This window comes from Balaenoptera musculus, chromosome 18 (assembly GCF_009873245.2).
Source record: "Balaenoptera musculus isolate JJ_BM4_2016_0621 chromosome 18, mBalMus1.pri.v3, whole genome shotgun sequence".
NCBI lineage: Eukaryota > Metazoa > Chordata > Mammalia > Artiodactyla > Balaenopteridae > Balaenoptera > Balaenoptera musculus.
The window spans coordinates 12989590-13014222 of NC_045802.1; the positions used below are offsets into that span (position 1 = coordinate 12989590).

General features: G+C 35.5%; 1 protein-coding gene across 17 annotated transcripts in view; it reads right to left on the reverse strand.

The window, feature by feature from the left end:
* Positions 1-24633, reverse strand: part of SUPT20H (SPT20 homolog, SAGA complex component) — a 39512-nt gene that overhangs the window by 1205 nt on the left and 13674 nt on the right. For 7 of the 17 annotated variants that reach the window (XM_036831435.1, XM_036831434.1, XM_036831443.1 and 4 more), the window contains 16 exons: positions 22625-22764; positions 20681-20837; positions 20511-20567; positions 17190-17261; positions 15888-16045; positions 14368-14394; positions 13768-13800; positions 13083-13200; positions 12423-12525; positions 12131-12289; positions 10099-10405; positions 9389-9543; positions 7033-7088; positions 5016-5132; positions 1559-1664; positions 50-153 (listed from right to left, as the gene is read on the reverse strand). In XM_036831435.1, the coding sequence (XP_036687330.1) occupies positions 50-153; positions 1559-1664; positions 5016-5132; positions 7033-7088; positions 9389-9543; positions 10099-10405; positions 12131-12289; positions 12423-12525; positions 13083-13200; positions 13768-13800; positions 14368-14394; positions 15888-16045; positions 17190-17261; positions 20511-20567; positions 20681-20837; positions 22625-22764 (1869 nt within the window). The remainder of the gene's footprint in view (positions 1-49; positions 154-1558; positions 1665-5015; positions 5133-7032; positions 7089-9388; positions 9544-10098; positions 10406-12130; positions 12290-12422; positions 12526-13082; positions 13201-13767; positions 13801-14367; positions 14395-15887; positions 16046-17189; positions 17262-20510; positions 20568-20680; positions 20838-22624; positions 22765-24633) is intronic. The other 10 variants (XM_036831447.1, XM_036831448.1, XM_036831449.1 and 7 more) reach the window with 6 other exon arrangements.

Consider the following 24633-nt stretch of genomic DNA (forward strand, 5'->3'; position numbering starts at 1 on the left):
GGAGCAGAGTATCTTTAAAAATGTAACCAGAGTGAAGTTGCTGGATTACTTGGATCTGTTGCTGCTGCTGTTGAAAGGCAGAGGAGAGCTGGAATCTCTGCTGAGGAAGGCTTTGCTCAGGTCTGTTCTCGGCAGAGCCAAGCTGAGACAACACTACAGAGAGGAGAAGGGGAAAGCAGGCCAGTCAAAAAGTTTGAAAGCTACCAGGGTTAGAAAAGGACAACACAGAAAATGAAATAATAGAAAAGTATCAGTATGATTAATCTTAAGTATCAAATCACAGACATTTCAGAATAAATTTAGTACAGACTCCTGTTAGTTGAGGGTACCACTGATGATAGAACTTCCTGGACATGGAAGAGAAGGGAGAGCATGTTGGCCAAAGCACTGTATCCCTCTCTTTTCTTACATCTCAATGAAACTTGATACTAGTGCTATTTTGTTGAGAAGGCTTTCTAGCAAAATGTTGAATACAGTATGCTGTTTTAAAATATAACCAATCAAGTAGGAAATGGAGTGGGAGAAATCCAAATTACCATAAGGACAAAACTGGTAGACAAGTGCTAAAAGATGTTACAATGAATGTCAGACTATACTATTAGCAACAAAGGTGGTGAACAGTTTTAGAGCTGAGTGAGATCAGGGATAAGTTCAACTCTCTCACTGCTCAGTTGAGGACATTTCAGACCTGGATCGTTTGAGTGACTCACTTAAAGGTAATTAGTGGCACGTCTGGAGCTAGGAACATTCTCATTTTTCAGCCTACAGTTCTTTCCACTAAATTATACTACAGCTATTTTAGGAAAAAATAGCTTGTGGGGTAAAAGTTTATACTAATAAATTTCCATTTGGAAATTCACTGCCTCTAAATTAGAACTTTACATAAATTATTCCAAATTCGGACACTGGGAATTATACCGGATTCTAAAGGCATCATAGTAAGCCCAGTGATAATTCAAAATGTATCTCAGTTTTCTTATACATGTGGCTTCTTGATTTTAATTAAATGTAGTTATAATTGCTATCTTCAACTGATGAAATAATCTTCATTAAAGGTGTATCTTTGGTGCACCATTTATTACTAGAAGTGGTGAGCAATCATTTAGTACAATCGCATTTTTTTACAAGTGTCTTACAGAAGCTAAGCTACTTGACTATTAAGTCCTAATTCATACAACTACAAGCCACTGGAATGAGACAAAAGACTGTGCAATCTAGAAAAATGCAGTCTCAATAACCCAGGAAAAATAAAGAGCTAACAGCTTTAGAAGCTTCCTAGTAAGCTGGGTAACTGTGTAAAATTTTCCCAACAAAATTTAACATGAGGAAAACATTAACTCCTGTTAATACATGTAGGTCAAAGCACTTTAATCAATTATCAAAATAATGAAAAAAATCTGAGTGCCATCAATTAATCAATTTAATAGTTCACACATTAAATACAACTAAACTTTTTCCTTGTAACTGCACAAGGAAAAGAAATAGTTAAAATGGTGAGATCCCAAATAGATTAGATACTTTAAATAAATTCAACATATTTAGTTATGAAGATACCAACCAGCTGCCTGTGACTGCATGTAACTTCCTACTCCAGCAAGGTTAATAACTGCAGTGTGCTGAGCAGATAAGGCCTGTTCTTGACTGGTGCAACTTTGTTCAGAACCCTGAATAAAAAAATAATACGTGACTTGTACAAAAATAAAAACAATTTTGGATTGGTGGAAAAGACGTCAAAGGTATTTAGAATTAGCAAGAATAAGCTTATGGTATTTTGAAAGCAAGAAAATAAAACCTAATTTTCAGAACTGATTCTGTATTAAAAATAATTACTAAGGCTTCTATAAAGCTTCATCAGAACTTTTTTTTTTTATTGAAGTATAGTTGATTTGCAATATCGTGTTAGTTTCAGGTACAGAGCAAAGTAATTCAGTTGTATATATATACACACACATATTTTTCAATTATTTTCCCTTATAGGTTATTACAAGATATTGAAGGTAGTTCCCTGTGCTATATGTTAAATCCTTGTTGCTTATCGGTTTTCTCTATAATAGTCTGTATCTGTTAATCCCATACTCCTAATTTAAGCGCCCCTGCAACATGGTAACCATACGTTTGTTTTCTATGTCTTTGTGGGTCTGTTTCTGTTTGGTATATAGATTCACTTGTATTATTTTTTAGATTCAACGTATAAGTGATATCATATAACATTAGTCTTGCTCTGTCTGACTTAGTTCGCTTAGTTTGATATTCTCTAGGTCCATCCACATTGCTGTAAATGGCAATATTTCATTCTTTCTATGGCTAATATTCCACTGTATATATATACCACATCTTCTTAAGCCAATCATCTGTTGATGGCAGTTGGGTTGTTTCTGTCTTGGCTATTATAAACAGTGCTGCTATGAACATGGGGGTGGCATGTATCTTTTCAAATTAGAGTTTTCATCTTTTCTGGATATATACCCAGGAATGGGAGTGCTGGATCGTGTGGCAGCTTGGGTTTTAGTTTTTAAAGGAACCTCCATACTGTTCTCCATAGTGGCTGCACCAATTTACATTTCCACCAGCAGTGCAAGAGGACTCCCTTTTCATCTATTTAGGCCTGCCCATTTTTTGATAGGGGTGTTTGTTTTTTCAATATTGCTTCTATAAAGCTTCATCAGAACACGTTTTTAAAGCTTAAAACACTGTTTGCAACATAGTACTAGAACTTCTAGTGAGCACATTCAAGAAAAGGAAACAAAAACACATATAGAGTAAAAAGAAAAAATACCTGCCCTTATTTGCAAATGGCACTGATTAGGAAAAAACACCCTAATGAATCTACAAAAAAACTTCTAGAACAAATAAGTGAGGTCAGTAAGATTGCAGAACACAAGATCAACATACAAAAACCAATTCTGTATACTAGCAATGAACATGTAGAAAACAAAATTAAAAACAATACCATTAACAATTTCCCAAGAACGGGAAAAAAAAGGAAGGGAGGGAGGGAGGGAGAAAGAAATGAAGGAAGGAAGGGAAAGAAAGAGAAAGAAAGAAGGAAAGAAACTTAGGTGTAAATCTATGAAACATATAGGTTTCGTATGCTGAAAACTAGCTGATTTTAGCCTAGATAGAGACATACTGTGTTCATGGACTAGAAAACTCACATAGTAAACATGGTAAGCCTTTCCCAAAATGACCTTTAGGTTTAACTCAATTCCTTTAAAAATCCCAGCAAAGTCTTCTGTAGATATAGATGATTTTAAAATTCATAAGGAAAGGCAAAGGATCTAGAACAGCTAAAGAATTTTGAAAAAGAAGGATAACATGGGAGGAATCACTGTGTCTGATTTTAAGACTTACTATATGTATGTGTATGTGTGTGTATATATATATATATATATGTGTATGTATGTATATATATGTATGTGTGTGTGTATATATATACATAGTCTACAGTGATCACAACAGTATGGTACTAACAGAGTGACAGATATTAATACATAGATGGGTGAAACAGAGTAGGGAATACAGAAATAGAGCCACACAAACACAGCCAACTGACCTTTGACAAAGGTATAAAAGTAATTCAGTTGAGGAGGATGGCTTTTCTAACAAATGGTGCTGGAGCAAATGGACATCCATATCACCCCATAAAATGAACCTGGATCAAAGTCTCACACCTTTTATAAAAATCAACTGAAAATGGATCATAGATTTAAATGGAAACTATAAAAAAAAAACTTTTGGGCCTAGGGCTAGGTGAGGAGTTCTCAGACATAATACCTAAAGCACAGTTCATTAAAAAAAAAAAAAAAAAACCTCAGACTTCCATCAAAAGATGGAAGCAATCCAAATGTCCATCGATGGATAAATGGATAAACAAAATGTGATATATAAATACAGTGAAATACTAATCAGCCTTAAAAAGGAATTTCTGACACATGCTACAACATGGATGAACCTTTCGGGTATTATGCTAAATTAAACAGGTCAGTCACAAATAGACAAATACTGTATAATTTCACTTATATGAGGTGCCTGGAGTAGTCAAACTCACAGAAACAGAAAGTTGGCTAGAAGGAGGGGGAAATAAGGAGTTGTTTAATGGGTATAGAGTTTCACTTTTGCAAGATGAAAAAGTTCTGGAGATTGGCTGCACAACAATATGAATATACTTAATGCTACTAAACTGCATATTTAGAAATGCTTAAGATGGTAAATTTTATGGTACAGTATTTTACAATTTTGTAAAGAAAGTGCAAATCAAGAATTTTATATCCAGCCAAGTAATCCTTCATGTGTTAATAAAGAAAAATAGTTTTAAATGTGCCCTTCCTGAGAAATCTAATAGAGGATGAGCATTATCCAATCAAGATTTGACTGGGGAATCTTTGGTGGAAGGACTGATAGTGAACATTATATATATTTAATTGTGAACTAAGAGAAACGATGAGGGTGGGACTCAGCAATCAGTAATTTTTAGTTTCCCAGATGATTCCGAAGTGCAGCAAAGGTTCAGAAAAACCTGAAGGTCCTTCTACTACTTTAACTTACTGTAGTTCTTGTTCAATTTCATTTTGTTTGGCAATATACAAAGTATTTGTTTTTGTCTATCTTCGCTCTGTTCTATGCTTCAAGATAAAAAGAACATCTCTTTTCTAATAAGAGACAAAATACTATCAAAAGCAGGATGATGAAGGGGTAGAAAATACATGGCCTATAGAGGCAGAAAGACCTGGACTTGAATCCCTGCTCTGCCACTCGATGTATGGTTGTGAGCAAGTTAGTCACCTGAATCTATTTCAGACTATTCAAGATGGAAGTGACATCACCTATTCAAGTATGGCTGTTGTGAGAATTAGAAATAGGCACCCAATAACTGATAGCTGCTATTGTTAATAAAGAAAAAGCGCATATGAAAAGTTGGTTCAAACAATCTAAATAAAAACACTTGAAATATGCTTGGCATATACCAAAAAAGGTTATAATTCTATGATACAAAGCATATGGAAGAAAGGACGTACCTGCTCCCCTGGCTGTTGAGGACTGGAAGTTGTGGGTTGCTGAGGTTGCTGTGGTGTAAACTGAGAAAGCTGCTGCTGCTGCTGCAGTGTGTTAAAAATGAGCGAGCCACCTGGAAGCTATTAAGTATTTAAGCAAGAATTAATTAGCCGATTTCAGATTAAATTTCTTTATTCTACAAACATTTCTGGAGCATTCACTATGTGTCAGGCATTCTTCCAGGGACTGAGGAAACAGGTGAACAAAAATGGAAACAAAACAAGATTCCTGCCCTTAAAAAAAAGGAACAAATCGCTTTAAACACAATGTTTAAGTGCTGTTACTTTGGCTCTCAAATATGTTAGTAATCTCCAATGTAAGTCTTTCTGCTTCAAGTTAATAGTTAGCTATCCAAATATACATACTGCTTTTATTTAAGTCCTTTTATACATCAACACAAAACAGCATTAAATGCATTTGGAAGTATAAACAAGAAGCTAGTGATAATCAGAGATATATATTAAGAAAACTCGTCTCCTAAATTTGGTCTAGCTTTGCCCTAAACCAGAAATGCATGGATTTTTATATAACATAGCTAGGAATTCCAAAGCTGAAAAGGAAATGCATTAGATGTCCTTATTTAGTTTGGAGACATTACTTGCTCTGTCATTCTGAATCTAAATTAATTAAAAAAAAAAAAAAAAAAACTTAAAAAAAAAGAAGCATCCAGAAACTCCACACTAAAAACTAAAACTATGCATTCCAAATGCATCAGGAAACAAATGGTTTTTCCATTTTATTCTACAGGAGTTTAAGTTAAAAGCACTTTGAAGTTTTGTGGGAAAGTCCAAGCAAATATCAAATACAGAACTCTTAGGTCTATATAGTCAAAAAAGGTGTCTCAGGTCAGAAGCTCTACACTCAGCACAGCTCACTGTTAGGTAAACCTGGACAAAGCACAGGTCAAGTGTTTCTTCCTCAATTAGTTAGATAGCAATAAATGTTGCAAAATATAATTTATAAGGTGGCTTTGCCCTTAATCCTTATTATCAGTGCTATTAAGGAATCCCACTCCTCTTAACACTGAGACTGATCCTTGTAGAAATTCCTACAGCAAAGTGCAGGAAAGTTGGCTAAATAAACCAATATGTCCATATCACAGTTAGATTATTCTTCAATTAGTCTGTAAATACTGACACTGTTTGCATATTGTGTACAGGAAATAAGTTTTAAGATTTAGTTCTAAATGTATTTCCTGATTTATTACTTCTGAGTATCAGGTTGGGTTGATCTGTTTGTTATTGTTATTTCCCAATAATCCATAACTCTGCCATTCTTTGTCTCCAAATCTTTATATTTATGTCTACCTTTTCTAAAAATTCTCTGTAGATAATCCCATCCATTTTCCAACCTACTAGCTTAATACTGAACTCCATCCTTAAAGGACTTAGCATAACACTCAGAATATTATAAGTTCACAACATGTTCTTTACCTACAATCTCTTTATATGTTAACATTGATAAAATGTGTTAAGAAAAGTCTCACTACTAGACACAAACTGTAATCTAACAAACATTTATTGACTGACTACTAGGTGCCTGGCACTGTGCCACGAAGTCATATTCTCCTCAGGAAAAGAACACACATACCTAATTTTAAAACTTTCTATTCACACAGAAAATCTACTATAAGCAAACAGCAATACCTACATGCATACATAAAAGTCTGTTAAGAGAGAAATTATTTCTAAGTATACCTGCTGCTACTATTGTAGGCAAGTTATTTTCCTTGGCAGTTGGCAACTCTCCCCTCTGGGACTAGTTCTTGATTCGGCAGTGGTGCCAGAGCCGATGAAAGTGCAGTACATAGGATACCAATTCTTTCCCCTTATCTACTTGAACATGCAAAGGTAACCACACCCTTAGAAGATTCTGGACAACCTCAAGACTTCAAATGCTGATATGTACAAACTTACATGGTTAAAAACAAACAAACAAGAACTATAAAAACTTTAATAAAAAGCAGTGTTTCAGGTTTACCTGGAGTAGATTTAAGGGCCTGAGACTTGAAGTATTTTTTAAACCAAATGGAACACCTATTAAATAAAACTCATGGTTAAAACAGGGAATTAAAACTTTATTATACTTGAAAGTATTTTATACTTTAGGATATAAAAATATAATACTTTAAGTACTTCCTGCACAGATGTGCTTATTTTCTATACTTTAACAATTTCTTATAAGCAAAAAACCCCCTATTTTCATCAATACCAAAGATGTGAGCACCAGATGTACACTATAATCTGTATTTCAGAAACTGAGACTTCTTTATAACTATTTTGACTGTTGGCTGGAAAAGTAATCTAGCAGTATGCAAACACCATAAATATAATAAAACTATCACTGTTGTGCAAATACATTTCAGGGACTGGCATCTATTTATATTCCTCAGTGCTAAACAGCATATGATAATAACCCTATCTCTGAGAAGCAGTGTGCTCTGTGCCGTTTTTTAAAGTACAAATGCTAATATTAATAATGCTAAAGAATGTTGCTGAATTTTGTGTGTAAGGATCAAGCTGAAAGTCAGGAAACGATGCGCTGTTAATTCTGAACTTATTCCCCAAAATCTGTGACACAACATGGAGCACATCATAAAGCAGGGGTTGGCAAACTCTTCCAGTAGGCTTTGTGGGCCACACAGAGACTCTCATACACTCTTTCTCGTCTTTTTTTAAAAAAACAAACTTTAAAAAATGTAAAACTATTCTTAGCTTAGATGTGGGTTATAGTTTGCTGATCCCAGTCTCAAAGTATGTATTGTATATATTTTCCTCACTAAATATACCAATTCGAACACTAGTTAAAAATGTGTCTAGTCCTCTAAGCAGATAATTGTATTAAAAAAGATACAGGGCAAATAATGCACAGATGACAGTATGAAAGTCTTGTATAAGAAATGGAAAATGCATAATCAGATAAAAATGTGACAATACTGATATTCCCTCCAGGATTCTCATAAAAAAAAAAAAAAAAGACATAACTCCCTTTAAAGGTGGATGACATCTGTATAATGCTTTATAGCTTTCTAAAGCCACTTTCATATCACTTCATTTATTTCTCATAAGTACCAAATGAATTTCGAAATTTTTACTCCCATTTTAGAACAGATGAAACTGAGGCTAAGGGGGAAAAATTAAGTGACTGCTTTCAGACCCCACAGTTAGCATTTGGAGCCACAAGTAACTGGTAGAATTATATGTAAATATAAAATCCTAAATTCAACACTGATTCCATTTCCAGGGCTTCTGTCACTAGAGCATATTTATACATATTAAAATAAGAATATGAGCTAGAATTAGAAAATCACAGCAATATATTAACATGTTTAAATTATATTCTTTGGGTTCTCTTTCTCTTAACTCATAGAAAGTTTCGGACAAGTTTTTCTTACTATGGTGAGTTTACTTTTCCTGTTAATTTTTTTCTCAGTAGTAAGAAATCGAACTGTTCTGAGATATAATACATTCTCCTAAAGAGCATTAAAAAATGGCACAAGTCAGGACTTCCCTGGTGGCGCACTGGTTAAGACTCCGCGCCCGGGTTCAATCCCTGGTCGGGGAACTAGATCCCACACGCACGCTGCAACTAAGAGTTCGCATGCCAGAACTAAGGGGCCCGCCTGCTGCAACTAAGACCTGATGCAACCAAATAATTAGTAAATTAAAAAAAAAAGCACAAGTTGTTAAAACTCTTTTCCAGTATACGTAATTATAATTATTACTACTACTGCAAGAAAACTACTACTAATGATGATAACAGCAAATATTTTTGAATGTTTATCACATCTCAGGCATAGTTTAAGCACCTCATCTGTATTTGTTCATTCAATCCTCACAACTATGAGATAAAGTATTATTATTATCCACATTTATGAAGAAAGTGAGGCACAAAGGTAACTTTGTCATGATTACACAGTTAGAGTAAGCTGCACAAGCAGGATTCAAATCAGGCATTCTGGCTCCAGAACTGAGGCTTTTAAATGCCATGCTGTGTTGCTTTTCTTGCTCACATACGTTTTCAAAATACATTTCTTTTACCTGGGACAGGACTACACTGACAATTATAAAAGTTACTTTTATAATAATCTTTGGAAGGTAAAGATAAAATTTGCAGAGACTTACAGGCTTACCAAGTTTCCTCACAGAGAAGTTCATAGCTAGATGGGTTTTTAATTCAAATACCAGAACTCTTAAAGCTTTTGAAAGGAAATATTTCCGACATAATACTTCATAAAATAAGGATGTTAAATGTTTAAATAATATCATTAAAATGGCATTTTTACATAAGCATGGACTTTAATTTTATTAGAGGTTATTATTTCTAATATTCTGACCTGCTTGAGAAGCTGCCTGCATTGCACTGGGCAATGCATTTGGTAGCAGACCTCCTGAGGGTAGAAGGCCACTCAAGTTTATTCCTGCAGGAGTTATGGCACCAGTGTTACAGCCCAGCATAGGGTTTGAACCACTCATCAAAGCTTGAGCTCCACTGCAGGAGAATAAGACAAAGCATTAAACTAGCACTATAAAAGGGAAAATCAGCCACATAATTCCTTGGATTAAAAAACAAACCACTAAACAAACACAGATATTTCTGTCTTAAATGTCAGTTTGGAGGCTTAGTTTCATTTTTTTGCTAGAAAGTGACAGCAAGGTTGGCTAAAATTAAGTACTGTATATTTATCAAGTAAGTACTGTATATTTATCAAGTACTGTATATTTACTGTATATTTATCAAGTACTGTATATTTAAAATATAATTTGGAAGAGTAATGTCCTAATCAATGGTTTAAAAGATGGTAAAACAGAGGATAAACAGGAAAACCTAAGCCGCTGTCAATGTGTAGTAGTATCATCTTAGTGCATGTAATAGATTGATCACCTAAAATTAAAACATACTTGTTGAGATAGCTTCTATCCAAATACAAACTATTTTCTTTCAGTTTCAATAATATGCAATTTGTTCTTAATTTCACAAATAAGAATTTCTTTAGATTGCTTACAGTATCTTAAAAAAAAAATCAGGGCATCAATGCAAACTTACCAAACAGAGCCCACTACATTGATGAAGTTAAGTCCAGCAGAGTTTGCCATGACTTGGGTGGCCGTGGTTCCTGTAGTTATAGATGTTACCATGGTGGAAAGAGGAATGGTTGTTACAGGCATTGCCTGGCTCAGAGACCTTTGCTGCTGAGCAAACTGAGTTAACAAAGTGGGCTGAGGGGTGAAGCCTGAATCTTGGGGAGTAGGGGTAGCTGAAGGGGTAATAGGAGTTGAGCTCTGAGCATCAGGAGGGTGTGGGGTCGATGAAGGGGTTGGTGTAGGAGTAGATGGCTTAGGAGTTCCAGATCCTGCTCATTGAGAAAAATAAAAATTGCTAGTTTGTTATAAATGGCCAGTCCTTTTTAAAATAAGGTTAATGGAATCTTATTTAGCACTGACAATTTGTTCCAGTTTTTTTTTTTAAAGCAGTTAACTGCAAGTGTTAATTTCTACACATGATACATGAGTGTTGCTACACTCAATTACAATTAAGGATGCAGTATATCACCTACAAATCCCATCAGAGAGATGCTATTACAGTAACAGTAAAAATATACATTTGTATTCTACCACAACACCCATTTAAAAGTTAGTTTCCTACATGCTACCTTTGGCTTATAAAGTTCAAAAGGACTTCAAATTAATTTTTGTTATTTACGATTTCACTAATTTAGGACTTCACTTAGAAATATTGCTTATTTTCTGTTAACAGTCTGAGATAAACTCTGAACATATTTAATAAATTACATATGATTAACAATCATATTTGGCACCTAGATATACATATTTAAATCCTAACACATCAAGTTTATCCTAACAAACAAATTTTACAAAACACAGTAATAAAGTAAATATTTGAGAGATAATACTGCATCTTTAACAGTAACTGTGTACTTCTGTTTAAATGTAGAATGTATAGAAAATCTGTTGTGAATGAAGTATGCACAGTTTATCAACTTTTTTTAAAAAAAACAAAAACAAAAAACAAAAACCAAAAAAATAAAACCAAAAGCTCTTGAGGTGTTTTCTTTTTTAGCTTTCATGTCCTGCAGAAAGAAAGGAAAGAAATGTGAATGTCCAGAAGCTGTCACTCAACCCTTACTTAAAGTAACAACTGTGTGCAGTAGATTAACATAATCCATACCCACAACATAAGAAGTGTGAATAAGACTTTCAGGAAATTTATAAATTTTTCTTTGTGCAAAACAAGAAGGCAGAAAAATTACACCTTTTGAGCTATCAAGATGAAGATGTTTACATCTAATGCAAAGACCACCCTGTCACTGTGCAGTGTACTAAAACTTTCAGCACACATTAGTTATTTATTAAAAAAATCTAAAAAACTGGAATGCTTTTTTGCAAGTTGGTACCTAAATATCTCAGATATTTACTAATCTGAAGAAATTCTCCAAAACTAACGCTAGAATTCTCGAATAACTCTTCTTGATGTTAAAAAAAAAAAAAGTATTCAGTAGTAAAAATTACATTTTAATATCTTCAGATGCTTTATGATCATCCCACATTTTAGTAACTGACAACAATTTATAAGAGTGTAAGAGTGTTATTGAAAAATCGGCTTTCAGTTTACTGTATCACCACCTTGGAACTAGTTGGCTTCTTACATTTACAAAGGTAAGACTGCAGCAACAACTCTTATGACTTTTTTTCCGTATCAGCTGCATAGTTTACATAAAATGTAAAATGCCCAAGGGTACACTGGAATAAAAAATAATTTGCAATCTTATTGCCACATTTAACTACCAGATTATTTTTTTCAGGAGATGTGTAGGTTGCAAGTCTATAAGAAAGGTATACACGAGGTGCATACATAAATGCAGAAAAACAAATACAATTACAAAACATATAATACATACGGTCAACAAGAGATTGGCATGAAGCTTCTCAAAACTTATACATTTTGGGTAGACAGTACATTCAGATTTCACTATTTCACTGGTCAAAAAGAGCCATCTTAAGAAACACTAATGCAAAAGCTTATGAAGAGTTAATGAAGAATTTAGGTTATGACTCACTTTGTGATGAACTGGCAGGTGACAGGGCAGCTGGAGAAAGCATGCTAACTTGACTGAGATCCATGGATGACTTCCGAGAAAGACTTGGTGGCTTAGAAGCAGGAGGAGGAGTTGGAGATTTAAGAAAGCTGCTGACCTGTTGTGGTGTAAAATAGTTACCTAGAAGAAAAATACAGAAGTTGTTTCCTAGATTTACAATTTAAAATTCTGAGTAAATCAAAATATGAGTAACTGGATTATGATCATCTGTTGTTTCTTACTCTAGATTACAAAAAACGAAGGAATGTAATACCTGAGGAACTATTTCCTGAGCTTGAGGGAAGTTTGATGGGTGGAGGTCGATGTTTTACTCCCTTCCCCAGTACTGAAGACTGAACTGACAGGGTCTCAGGCTGCTAAGACAGTGACATTAAGCATACTCATTAAAATTAAGGTCAAATCAGAAATTCACAAATTAGTAACACTATTATAACTCCTGGATGAAAACACGGTTTAAAAAACTGCAATGTACTTTCAATGGTTATAGATTGGGTATTACAGGTGTTTCAAAAAAATGTAATTTCACATAAGGAGATCCATGAGATAACTTACAGTGTACACAGGATGAAGGAAAGATTTCTGAGTAATAAGGTGGGGAGAAAGTTTGAGGCAGAAGAGCAGAGTAAGATGACAGCAAAGCTTCACCCTTAAATCGTCTCCAGAAAAATAGTAACTGTTGACGCCAGGTGGGTGATCAGTATACACAGATGTTCATTACACTTTTTGCTCTACCTCTGTGTACATTTGAAAGTTTCAATCATAAAAAGTTAAGTAATAAAAAGAAAATTAAAAGTAAAACCAAAACTAAACAATACCCCTATCCCTCATAAAACAGCCCTTAACATTTCTCAGATTCCTTGAGAACAATTAGGCAGAAAAAAGTAACAGCACAAAAAAAGCTAAGCAAACACACTTCTGTTTCCTTCCCTGGCGAAGGCTGACTCAAGCTCGCTGAGCCACTGGAGCTATGCGACATCTTCACTGGACATTTGGCTTCGTTCTGGACCAGTTCCTGGTACTGACTGACTACTCTGAAATATTAGGGGGAAAACAGGTAATGATTAGCTAACTCTATTTTAAACATAAATTTACTACATAGGAAATGAATAGTAACTGTTAATGAAACAAGTTCTATCAAAAATAACACAAAAATTAAAATTAGACAATTTATCTTTGATAAAAGCACATTCTTCTAATATTTTCAATGACAAGCTAATGCTGAAAGCACTTTGCTAATTAACAATCTAAAGATACTTTCAGTATCTTGTCTCTAATACAGAAATTACAGGGATTATTTCACCAATAAGTAGCCAAAAGAACTACCCATTGACTCTCACTTATATTCTGATTAAACTGTTACCTAGAAATCATTTTCCTTAGCTACTGTAGATATATCTAACTTCTCTTATTTAAAATAAAGCTACATTTTAAACATTATCCTTTTAATTGTTATTTTCCTAATTCTATTTAAAAATCCTAGTAATACCTAGGCATAATTAAAATCAAAGCTTTGACTTCGAATGGAATAGTCTCTACCCTACAAGAGTGAAGTTTATCATATCCATCCAGATCACAAATAAAGATGCAAATATTTTTACCTCTCAGCATCAGTCTTTGATCCAATAATGAACCTAAATTGTTTTTAAAGAAAGAAGAGAAAAGTATTAGATAGACTTGTTTTAAGAAGCCCTGAGATTACTTTTGAAGACTTCCATATTTTAGTGACAGTAATTTTATAAATTGAATTAAAATCTACCAAGATATCATGAAAACAAAAATTTTAAAATACATTAAAAAATAGGAAGCAATGACGAAGTTTTGCATGCATTACAAAATAATTCTGTGAATAAGTTGGCTGATTTAATTGAAAGGAGATTTACTTTGGCAGAAAACCTATGTTTCAAAACAAAATCTGGGCTGAAAGCTACCAAGTGCTATACACCCTTACAAGTGTCTGTCCTTGTCCAATATTCACTGAACTACCGTGTACAAGGCCTTTGGCCTTCCTCTCACTTTAACCTTTGATTTTGGAAGACATTATTAATGTCTACATAGCAGGACCTTAGAATATATTTTAGACAAGGAAGATGGTTTATCGGCAATTTAAATAAAAAGTCTTTATCAAGTCTTAAAAGAGTCTGACATTTATATGATTTCTTAACATATTAAAATAGTGAGTTTGTTTATTTTTTAATTACCAATTTGAATGATCATCTGTGGAGAAGCTGAAATATAAAATGTAAAAAAAAAAAGAAAAAACTTGGTTAATGCAGCTCAAACTTTGACTTCATAGCTATTAAATCAAGTAATTTATGAATATGGGAGAAGGACTAGAAGGTAAACCATGCAGCATTTCTGCAGCAACGTCCTGATGTAAAAGGCAAAAAATTCAATTCTCTTCTTGTCAAACAAATCTAATCAGTTGGCTTTTTGAACAATTTTTTTTTTTTTAATGAGAGAACATATGCCCTTGTGTTTGAGAAAAGTTAATAACTATTTAAAATGACCAATGTGTATCTTTAAACAGAAGACTACAAAATACAGCTAATCAAAATATCTGATTTTTCTACTTAGCATACAAAAATAAAAACTGCTAATGTGAAAAAATTAGCTGAGGATTCCCTGACTGCTGTTTCCTCCCATTGACTTTTACTTAGGTATTGGTGAGGTTACTCTTTAAAATCCATTTTTCTGCCGTAGTTTCAATTAGTATTTTGTAAGGATTTAACATAGAGCTGGCTGGCCCCTGCTTTTTTCTGCTGAGGTTCTCTTTATTTTTCCTTCTTTTCAAAACAGCATCGACTTGATTAAAAAGCAGAACTAATAATAAAACTAACAAGGAAACAAAACTAAATACTGGTACCTTGTAGTAAATACATGTAGCCCGTAAGTTTAGGAATATCAACTTCAGTTGGCCCTCTATATCTGCGGATTCTGCATCCCCAGATTCAACCACCATGGATTGAAAATACTTGGGGGGAAAACATTCCAGAGAAGTCCCAAAAAGCAAAACTTGAATTTGCCACGAGCTGGCAACTATTTACGTAACATTTAAATTGTATTTATTACTTATTTACATAGCATTTACACTGTATTAGGTATTATAAGTAACCCAGATAAAGTACATGGGAGGGATGTACAGAGGTTGCAAACACGACACCATTTTGATATAAGAGACTTGAGCATCTGCAGATTTTGGTATCCAAGGGGGTCCTGGAACCAATCCCCTGTGGATACCAAGGGACAACTATATATGTATTTCTAGAGCCAGTAACTACGTTAAGCACTGAGTCTGTGTCCTTACAGGCAGTGCTGAAATATCAAGCATTTTTAACAGCTTTTACATTTAATTTACAGTAAACTTGCTTCCCATTTAAACAAATTATTGCCTGGAAGCACTTCATGCTCACAGAGAGGTTAAAGTCGTAAGTGGCAACACATAAATATACCAAGAGGGATATCACGGGCATATCTTTCAAAGCAAATATAAGAATAATTTACAGCACAGGTTTTTTTTTTTTAAAGAAATTATTATTTTAAAGAACTCTTGGACAGCATGGTAACTACAATTTAAGTTTACTTAGGTCTGCTGCCAAATCTAACTGGAGTATTTAACTAACAAAACAGGGAAACTTTTATTCACTAATAGTTCATCAGTAGTTGCTAAATACATTCTGATGGCTTATTTTGTCAACTGCCTGTATTTAACAGAACTCACTGGGATGGAGACATCTGACTGTCATTCTCTTCGTCTTCTTTACATGGCTGTATTTTACCATAGTAAAGTGGATCACCAAGTGACTGCAAAATGGTCAGCTTTGTTTTCTGATATGGATTACCAGCTTCACATTCAAATATATAGTCATCTTTTACATCCTGAAAAAGACCGAGCATCCCAAGTAAAAACCTTCTCCAGTAAATACATAGTCAAAATTAACACAAATCAGGAGTAAATAACACACTAACTTGCAGCTTGCAATAAAAAGACACATGGAACATAGTCCTTAGACCTATTTAAAAGAAAAAAGCCTAAGGGAAAGAAGCCCAGGATTCTTTTTTCAACATGGTACTTTAGGAACAAGAGTTTCAATGGGATATTAAGTTAACGAAGCCCTAGTGAAATGTCAGAATTTCATATACTGAACATATGAATGCAAATATTAAATACTAAAAGGATAAAACTTTCAAAAGCAAACCTGTTTCTATTTGTCATTAGTCTTTTTGCTACTGCACATACCAAATGTCTCTCATGGGACTTCCCTGGTGGTCCTGTGGTAAAGAATCCGCCTTCCAATGCAGGGAATGCGGGTTTGATCCCTGGTTGGGGAACTAAGATCCTACATGTTACGGGGCAACTAAGCCCGTGCACCACAACTACTGAGCCCGCATGCTACAAACTACAGAGCCCACGCGCTCTAACTACAGAACCCACGCACCACAACTAGAGCGAGAAAACCCGCACGCCGCAACTAGAGAGAAGCCCGTGTGCTGCAACGAAAGATCCTGCATGCCACAACGAAGATCCCGCGTGTTGCCAACTAAGACCCGACACAGCCAAAAAGAAATTAAAAAAAAAAAAACAAACAACTCTCATTTCACTCCTAGATTCACATAATTAATTATGCCTATTAATTATGCCACATAATTAAATATGCCTTTAAGAAGTCACTGCAATTAGAGAAACATACACAAAACATTTCTCTGTGAAGATATCCCTAGAATAACTTACTAATTATTAATCTGAAACAGAAAACAAATCAGAACTACCAATAGGGGACCAAAACAAAAGTAAAAATGCAGTTATGCATTAAAATTGTCCTTAGAATGGAAACCGTATTTTATGAAAAACAAAACTAAATTGTTGTTCCTTTTTTTAATTCACTGAACTCCCAGAAAGTTCTTAAAAAAAACAAACAAAAGAAGATTCCAAAATAAAGGCTACTGTACTTTATGTCTAATAAATTCAGATCCCAGATTAGAAACAGCATCATTAGAAATGGAGACTGCAATGGTTGCTTACATGGGCTGGCCAGACTGTTGGTTGTGAGTCATCAGATTTGATAGATTTTTCCACTTTGGCGTATTTTTCCACCTAAGCAATCAAATCAAGAGACATCAGATATAATGAAATCAGTATTATGACCAAAGAGAAAAACCAAAGTAACTTAACACAATACACTGAAACGGGGCAGGACCCTTCCCCAACACCCCCCCCCCCGCCGCCCCCCTGCTTTTGTCTGTGGAAAAACTTTAGCCAAAGAATAAGTTTAATCAGAGAAGTGAGAAAATGCAGAAACAAAGGAAAACAGTCAAGGAGACCAAATAATAATAGTTTAGTCATGGAACAAAGTCAAGGACCTTTAGTTCCTCCTCAAGGGCTACAGATAATACTCTGAGCCCTATCCTGTGAGCTGTCTTGTAGATACTGTAACCCCACCAGGCAGAAGAAGTTAACTACATGACGACCAGGCTGTAGCCATGACATAAGCTGCCACGATTCCGAGAACTGACCTCAAAGAACTGGGAACAAACTGATCCTAGAAGTGAAGATTAACTGTCCCTACAACAATCGAGATGATGCTGGTCAGACCACTGATGACCTATTTCAAGACGACTGTCAGAGCTGACTGTACTGTTTCTGCAGGTAGCCCCCCCTCCCTCCGTGTACAGAAGCTCTTGCTCCCTGATTGTCAGGAGGGGGAGTCGGCATTTGGACAGGCGTCTGGTCACCCCCACAGCTGCTGGCATCCAAAATAAAGCAAACTTTCCTTTCCACCAACCTGGCCTCTTTACTGGCTTTTGAGTGGTGAGCAGCCGGACCCCACTTTCGGTTACTATACTTTTTAGCACAAGAATTCCTGAATCGCTAATAACACCAACTACTTATGCTTAAGTAGTTTAAAATTCTCCTGGTATATATTCAATTAGACCAACTGGTTTTTACAAACAAAAGGAAATGAGAATCTCTTTTGCCATTAAATAAATATAATAAACACAGCTGCTGTTTTGGACAGTGCCTCTTCTTTATGCTCCGTAAGGTGATATCACATTTGACTTTCAGGAAAACTGGGATGTCAGAGAGGTGATTAGGACCAGGATCTGGATCATTTCCTTTGGCTGGGTCTTTAATGGAAGAGGAATTGTCATGTAACAGTGTGGACAAAACTAGGAAGAGACTAGGGAAGTTACATTAAAATTGGTAAAAATTTTTGTAAATCTTTTCCATTTTCTAGTCAGACTTGAACCGTATATTCCATGTATCTCCTAGCAGTCTGTGTGAACCAAAAGTTCTCATCCTCCTGGTAACCATGATTCTAAGAGTAACAGATTCACTTGGGCATCTGGTAAAAATTCAGATTCCCATATCCCTCCCCTGGAGACCTGATTCAGTAAGCAGGTCTGAAGTGAGGGTTTAAATGTGTATGTTTAACTGGTATCCTAGATGCTTCAACTGATCGAGTTAGGCTGAGAAACTTTTTATTAGGGCTTTGCTACTCAAGGCATGGTCTGTGGACTCCAGTGCCACCAACCTAGGAGCTTTTCAGTATTATAGGATCTCAGGCCCTAGCCCAGACTTGTTGAACTGGAACCTGCATTTTAACAAGCAACCCATGTGATTCTTACGTACATTAAGGTTTGGGAAGCCCTGCTTAAATATCCAGACTGCCCTCCGAAGCTAAATTCCACACTTTGGTATTTACACTAAACATCTCTTCTCAGGCCACGTTCCTTGAGGGGCGCATAAGTTACTGAAAGATGATGTGGCTTACTCTCTTGAGCTGCATATACAGTGTAGTTCTGATGCTTCTGACAGTTTTTTAAAAATCAAAGGTAGTAAAAATTATACATGTGCTAGCCTGGGAAGGATGCACAGAGCAAACATCTGTAAAAATAACTGAGCAATTCTAAAGAATTGAGTGAATAATAAAAATAGGAGAACCCAATGCAGCCAAAAATAAATAAATAAATAAATAAATAATTTTGGGACTTCCTTGGTGGCGCAGTGGTTAAGAATCCACCTGCCAATGCAGGGGCCATGGGTTCGATCCCTGGTCTGGGAAGATCCCACATGCCGCGGAGCAACTAAGCCCGTGCGCCACAACTACTGAGCCTGCACTCTAGATCCCGTGGGCCACAATTACTGAGCCCACACGCCACAACTACTGAAGCCCAGGTGCCTAGAGCCTGTGCTCTGCAACAAGAGAAGCCACCATAATGAGAAGCATGTGCGCCGCAATGAAGAGTAGCCCCCGCTAGCCGCAACTAGAGAAAGCCTGCATGCAGCAACGAAGAACCAATGCAGCCAAAAAAAAAAAAAAAAAAAAAAAATTAAAAAAAAAAAAAAATAGGAGAAATGGGGAAACAAAAGAAATATGGGACCTCCCATCAAAAGATCTCTTTCCTGGGCTTCCCTGGTGGCGCAGCGGTTGAGAATCCACCTGCCAATGCAGGGAACACGGGTTCGAGCCCTGGTCTGGGAGGATCCCACATGCCGCGGAGCAACTGGGTCCGTGAGCCACAACTACTGAGCCTGCGCGTCTGGAGCCTGTGCTCCGCAACAAGAGAGGCCGCGATAGTGAGAGGCCCGCACACCGCGATGAAGAGTGGCCCCCGCTTGCCGCAACTGGAGAAAGCCCTAGCACAGAAACGAAGACCCAGTACAGCCATAAATAAATAAATTAAAAAAAAAAAAAAAAAATCTCTTTCCTGTCTTTGCTCATTTATACTTCATGTGTTTCATGGGCCAGCAAAGAATACCACCCAAGGTTCCTAATCTTGGCTACTGCTCCAATATTATTAATTTTTAAATTCAGCCAGTGAGAAAAGAAGCATTATCAGGAAATTATGATGAAATATTATGAAAAAAATCAGAGTCATTTTATGCATATTATATAATATGTACCATCTTTTTACACATTTTGAAATACTTTGGTTATTATCCCTGCTCTAAACACAGACATATATTAAGGAGTTACATTTTTAGACAAGTTAATGTGAAAGAAGAATAGCTTCTGAAAATGATCAATTGACTTAAGAAGAGTCTTAGCACAAATAGAGAGAATGAACCAGTGATTACCAGTGGGGAAAAGGAAGGGGGGAGGGGCAATATAGGGCTAATGGGGAAAAAAAGGGTTATTATGGGATTATATAAAATCACCTGTGTGAAACTTTTGAAAACTGTAAAGCACTACATAATTTAAAGAATCTTTCATTCAATAAAATAAGTAAATAAAATAAAAAAAGAAGTAGTAAGAGTCTTTGTTTTCCCAAAGTTTAAGCTACCATTAGTCAAACTTAGGAACCTTACATGAAAGGACGTGCAATTCATGCACTGACTTACATCCACTTCAGAAGGTATGGCCAAATTACAGGGACTCCGTTTCCACATATCTACACACTAAAAAATTAAAAAGAGTATAAATAAATACACTGAACACTGAAAATAAGGCAAGGCATTTGGCATAATATATATATATATATATATATATATATTTAAAAATATATACTTACGTTTCCTGCTTTAGAAATTTTGAGGTCATAATGCTGACCTGCTTTTCTTTCCTTTCTCTTTTGTAAGAAATCAAGTAATTTTAGCTGAGGAGGAGGTGGACAATGAGACAGATCCTGCTGCCGATTCAGAGAGGACCTGGAATATCTCTTGAAACACCTGAAATATTAAGAGATTAGAACTACACAAAGCTAATACAAGAAACCCAGAATAAATATGGTTTAAATTAGTAGGTGTTAAATGTGTAATTAAATCACAAATATCTGTAGAACACTGTCACTTGCCAAGGAATGTTCTAGGCACTGGTGAAATAAAAATGGACAAGACTAACAAAATTCCTGCTACCACGGAGCTGACAGTCCAGAAGTGAAGACATACATATACAAGTAAACAGGTCAGATCATTCCAGATAACAATAAGCAGTAGGAGAAAAACCAGGGTACTGTGGTGAATACGTGATAGAGGGCAACATTAGGGAAGGGAAGGACTCTGAAGAAATGATGCGTGAGCTGAGACATGACAAGAAGGAACAAGCTGTGGAAAGATCAGGGAAGGAACAGTTGAAGCAGAGAGAGAGAATTTTAAAAGGTGCTGAGGCAGGAACAAAGTTGGCTTATTTTTAAAACAGAAAAATGTAGGTAGGACTAGAGCATCAGGGTCCACACAATGGGAGATGAGGTCAAAGAGCAAGGCAGGGGCCTTGCAGATGAATGATAATGCGTTTAGACTGAATGTGAAGTACAATGGGATGGTTTTAGAGGAATTTAATCAAGTGGTGGCATGGTCGGCTTTGAGGTTTTCAAAACATTACTGTGGTTTGCTTACATGGCGAACAGACCAGAAGCGAGCAAAGGTGAAGTAGGAAGACCAGTTAGGAAGGATTTTATTGCAGAAGTTAAGATGAAGATGATGGTGGCTTGGCTTAAGGCACTGGCAGTGGGCGTGGAGAGATGTGGACAGAGATACTAGGAGACTTTATAGGACTGCTAATAGATACTATATGGACTTATTTCACTATTTCCAAGGCCGCACCTTTTCCCCAGAATATATTATTTCAGTAGTAAAGCAGGGAATTTAGAAAATGGGTAGGTTATTTCAGCCCCATCAAACTTGAAGAAGATCCAAAGTGGGCAACTCAAAGAATTATGCGAAGATAACTTAATGATGAGCCTACTATAACTGCAGACCAAATTAATATGCATTCTTTTACTTTATTAACTAGAAGAGATAGCTAAAACATTCTAAGACAAATTACCATGTTATAAAAAGGCATTTAGTTAGAAACTGACTTCTCAAACTGTGATCACTTTCCCAGATCTCTAAAAGAAGTTATAAGTTGTATCTTGAAAGGTAATATTAACAAAAATTCAACTGGTATTAGCAAGTGATAAATTATTCTTTCTGCTCATACCTGTCTCTTCTCAGAATTTCTATCTTTTTGGTGAACAAACTCTGAATTTATAGGTAGTTTGTTCTTCAAAAGAATGCAGAAAATGCATCACTTCAATATAAAGCAGAGTACATATTAAAAAAATCCTAATTCTTACACAATAAAAGTATTTAAAGACAATTAAAAATCCAATTTTAAAAAATCAAGGACTTCCCTGGTGGCACAGTGGTTAAGACTCCACACTCCCAATGCAGGGGGCCCAGGTTTGATCCCTGGTCAGGAAAGTACATCCCACATGCATGCTGCAACCAAGAGTGTGCATGCCACAACTAAGGAGCCCGCATGGTGCAACTAAGCAGCTGGTGAGCCACAACCAAGGAGCCAGCGAGCCACAACTAAGACCCAGCACAACCAAATAAATAAACAAATAAATGTTTAAAAAAAAAAAAAAATCAGAGCACTTTTACTCTTTAAAGGGAAAAGATACCATAAATGGCAAAATTTAGAGGTACCGCTCTAGTTCTCTTTTGGTTTATCCTTCCACAAAGGTAATTACCGTTTCATTGGGCGCGTGTTCATCTTTTGCTTGTTATAGAGCAGCCTGTTCGCAGTGCAGGTTACAGCTACAGAAGGATCAAGACACAGTGGTTCAGCTGTAGCTAGAATCAGTTGGCTCTCAAGCAAAAGTTTGTCTTCCTGAAATATGTAAGATCATATATCAATAACAGATTTAAGATTTTCAAATCATACGTATCACTTAATCTAGAGATATTCCTTGGAATATTTCTGCTAAGGAGTACAGTAAAATACAGTATTTCAAGTTCCAACCTAAGTGTGTAAACTTTAGAAACCTGACAGCATAATGAAACTACTAATGGAAATTCAGTAATTGGTACAAGGTGGTCAAATTATAAGAATGCCTATCCATTAGCCTAACAAATATTTACTAAGCACCTACAATGTGTAAGACACTGTTCTAGATGGGGGGAATAAATCATGAAGAAAACAGATAAAATCCTCTGTCCCCACAAAGCTTACAGGACCAAGATAGATGATAGCACTTTCACTAATTGAGATAACAGTCCCACTCTATACTCAGCTTAACTTCATTACAAGAATAAAAATGACTCCACTAATACTGTATAAACTATATACACCAATTCCAAAGTTTATACAGGCTTTTTACCAGTATCATTTAACTTACTTTACTGAATCCTATTTTTTCTTTTTTTTTTTTTTTTTGCTTAAACTCTGAAATATTTTAATGGCTATTAACTAAATTTTTAAAAAGTCAAATGAATCAATTAATTACTGATGAATAAAAAATTTTGCAAAAAAGAAACATTGCTTCTTTCACCAGGTCTATTCAACTTATTATGGAAATTTTCAAAAATACACAAAACAGAAATATAATGACACCCACGTACCAACACCCTATTTTATTTAACAACTGCCCCTCTTTTTTTTTGTTTTTCTTTGTTTTCCTGGAGTAATTTTAAATACATTTTCGACGTTGTATTATTTCACCTGAAAAATCCTTCAGGACACACTGCTAACTGCTAAGGACCTCTAATATCCAGTCTAGATAAATTCCCATTATCTCAAAAGTGTATTCTTAGTTGGTTTGTTTGAATTTGAACTCAAACAAGGCCTACACATTGCATTCGGTTTTTATCTCTCAAACATTTTAAAAAAATATTCTGTAACGATCATCTCTTCCCCCATCTTTTTTTCTTTTCTCATGCAACTGATTTGTTGGGATTTGAGCAACTGCTTCCTCAGGGTATCATTTAACTGGGTCTGGCTGGTTGCTTCCTCATCCATGTCATTTAATGGTTTCTCTTACTCCATAAATTACTTTTAAACTGTTGGTTAGATGTAGAGGCTTGATTTAAATTAAGGTTCTATTTTTTAAACAAGAGCTCTTCAACAGTACTACTGTATACTTTCTCGTCCGCCACGCAAGGAGGCACACAAGGATTGACTGTCCCACTTTTACACCAGAGGGTTTAGTCAGACTATAGGTTTTTCACATCTAAGAAATACAGCCATCTAGATTCATTAATTCATTAAGACTTCCAAGTTGATGACATTTTAAAAAGTCTATCATTTCTTTTACACTTGTTAGCTGAAATTTTTCTATGGAATTTTCCTTGAAAAGGCAGAATAAAGGCTTTGGTCTCTCCCATTATTTACCAATCTTCAGAGTAAGAAATCAATGCCCTAAGAATCTCCAATGATGACCAGTGAGTTTGTTTTTGAATGTTCTTTTAATAGCTTTCAACCTTCTTGTAAACAAAAAGATTACAGCCCAAACTACAACACAACACTTGATAGTTACTGATGAACTGAATCTTATTTTATAATCATATTTCACAGCTAGAATAATTCTCATTAATATTTTCTTTAGTTTAACTACACCTCTTTACAGTAACAGAAAAATAAGTGAACACTCTTGTGAGCGGGCACCTCACATATCCTGAGCCAGCACTGGAGGACTAACTGGCTATTCCCCGGGTAAGAGAGGTCCCCTAGGGCTACAACCAGTACGATGGCAAAACGACA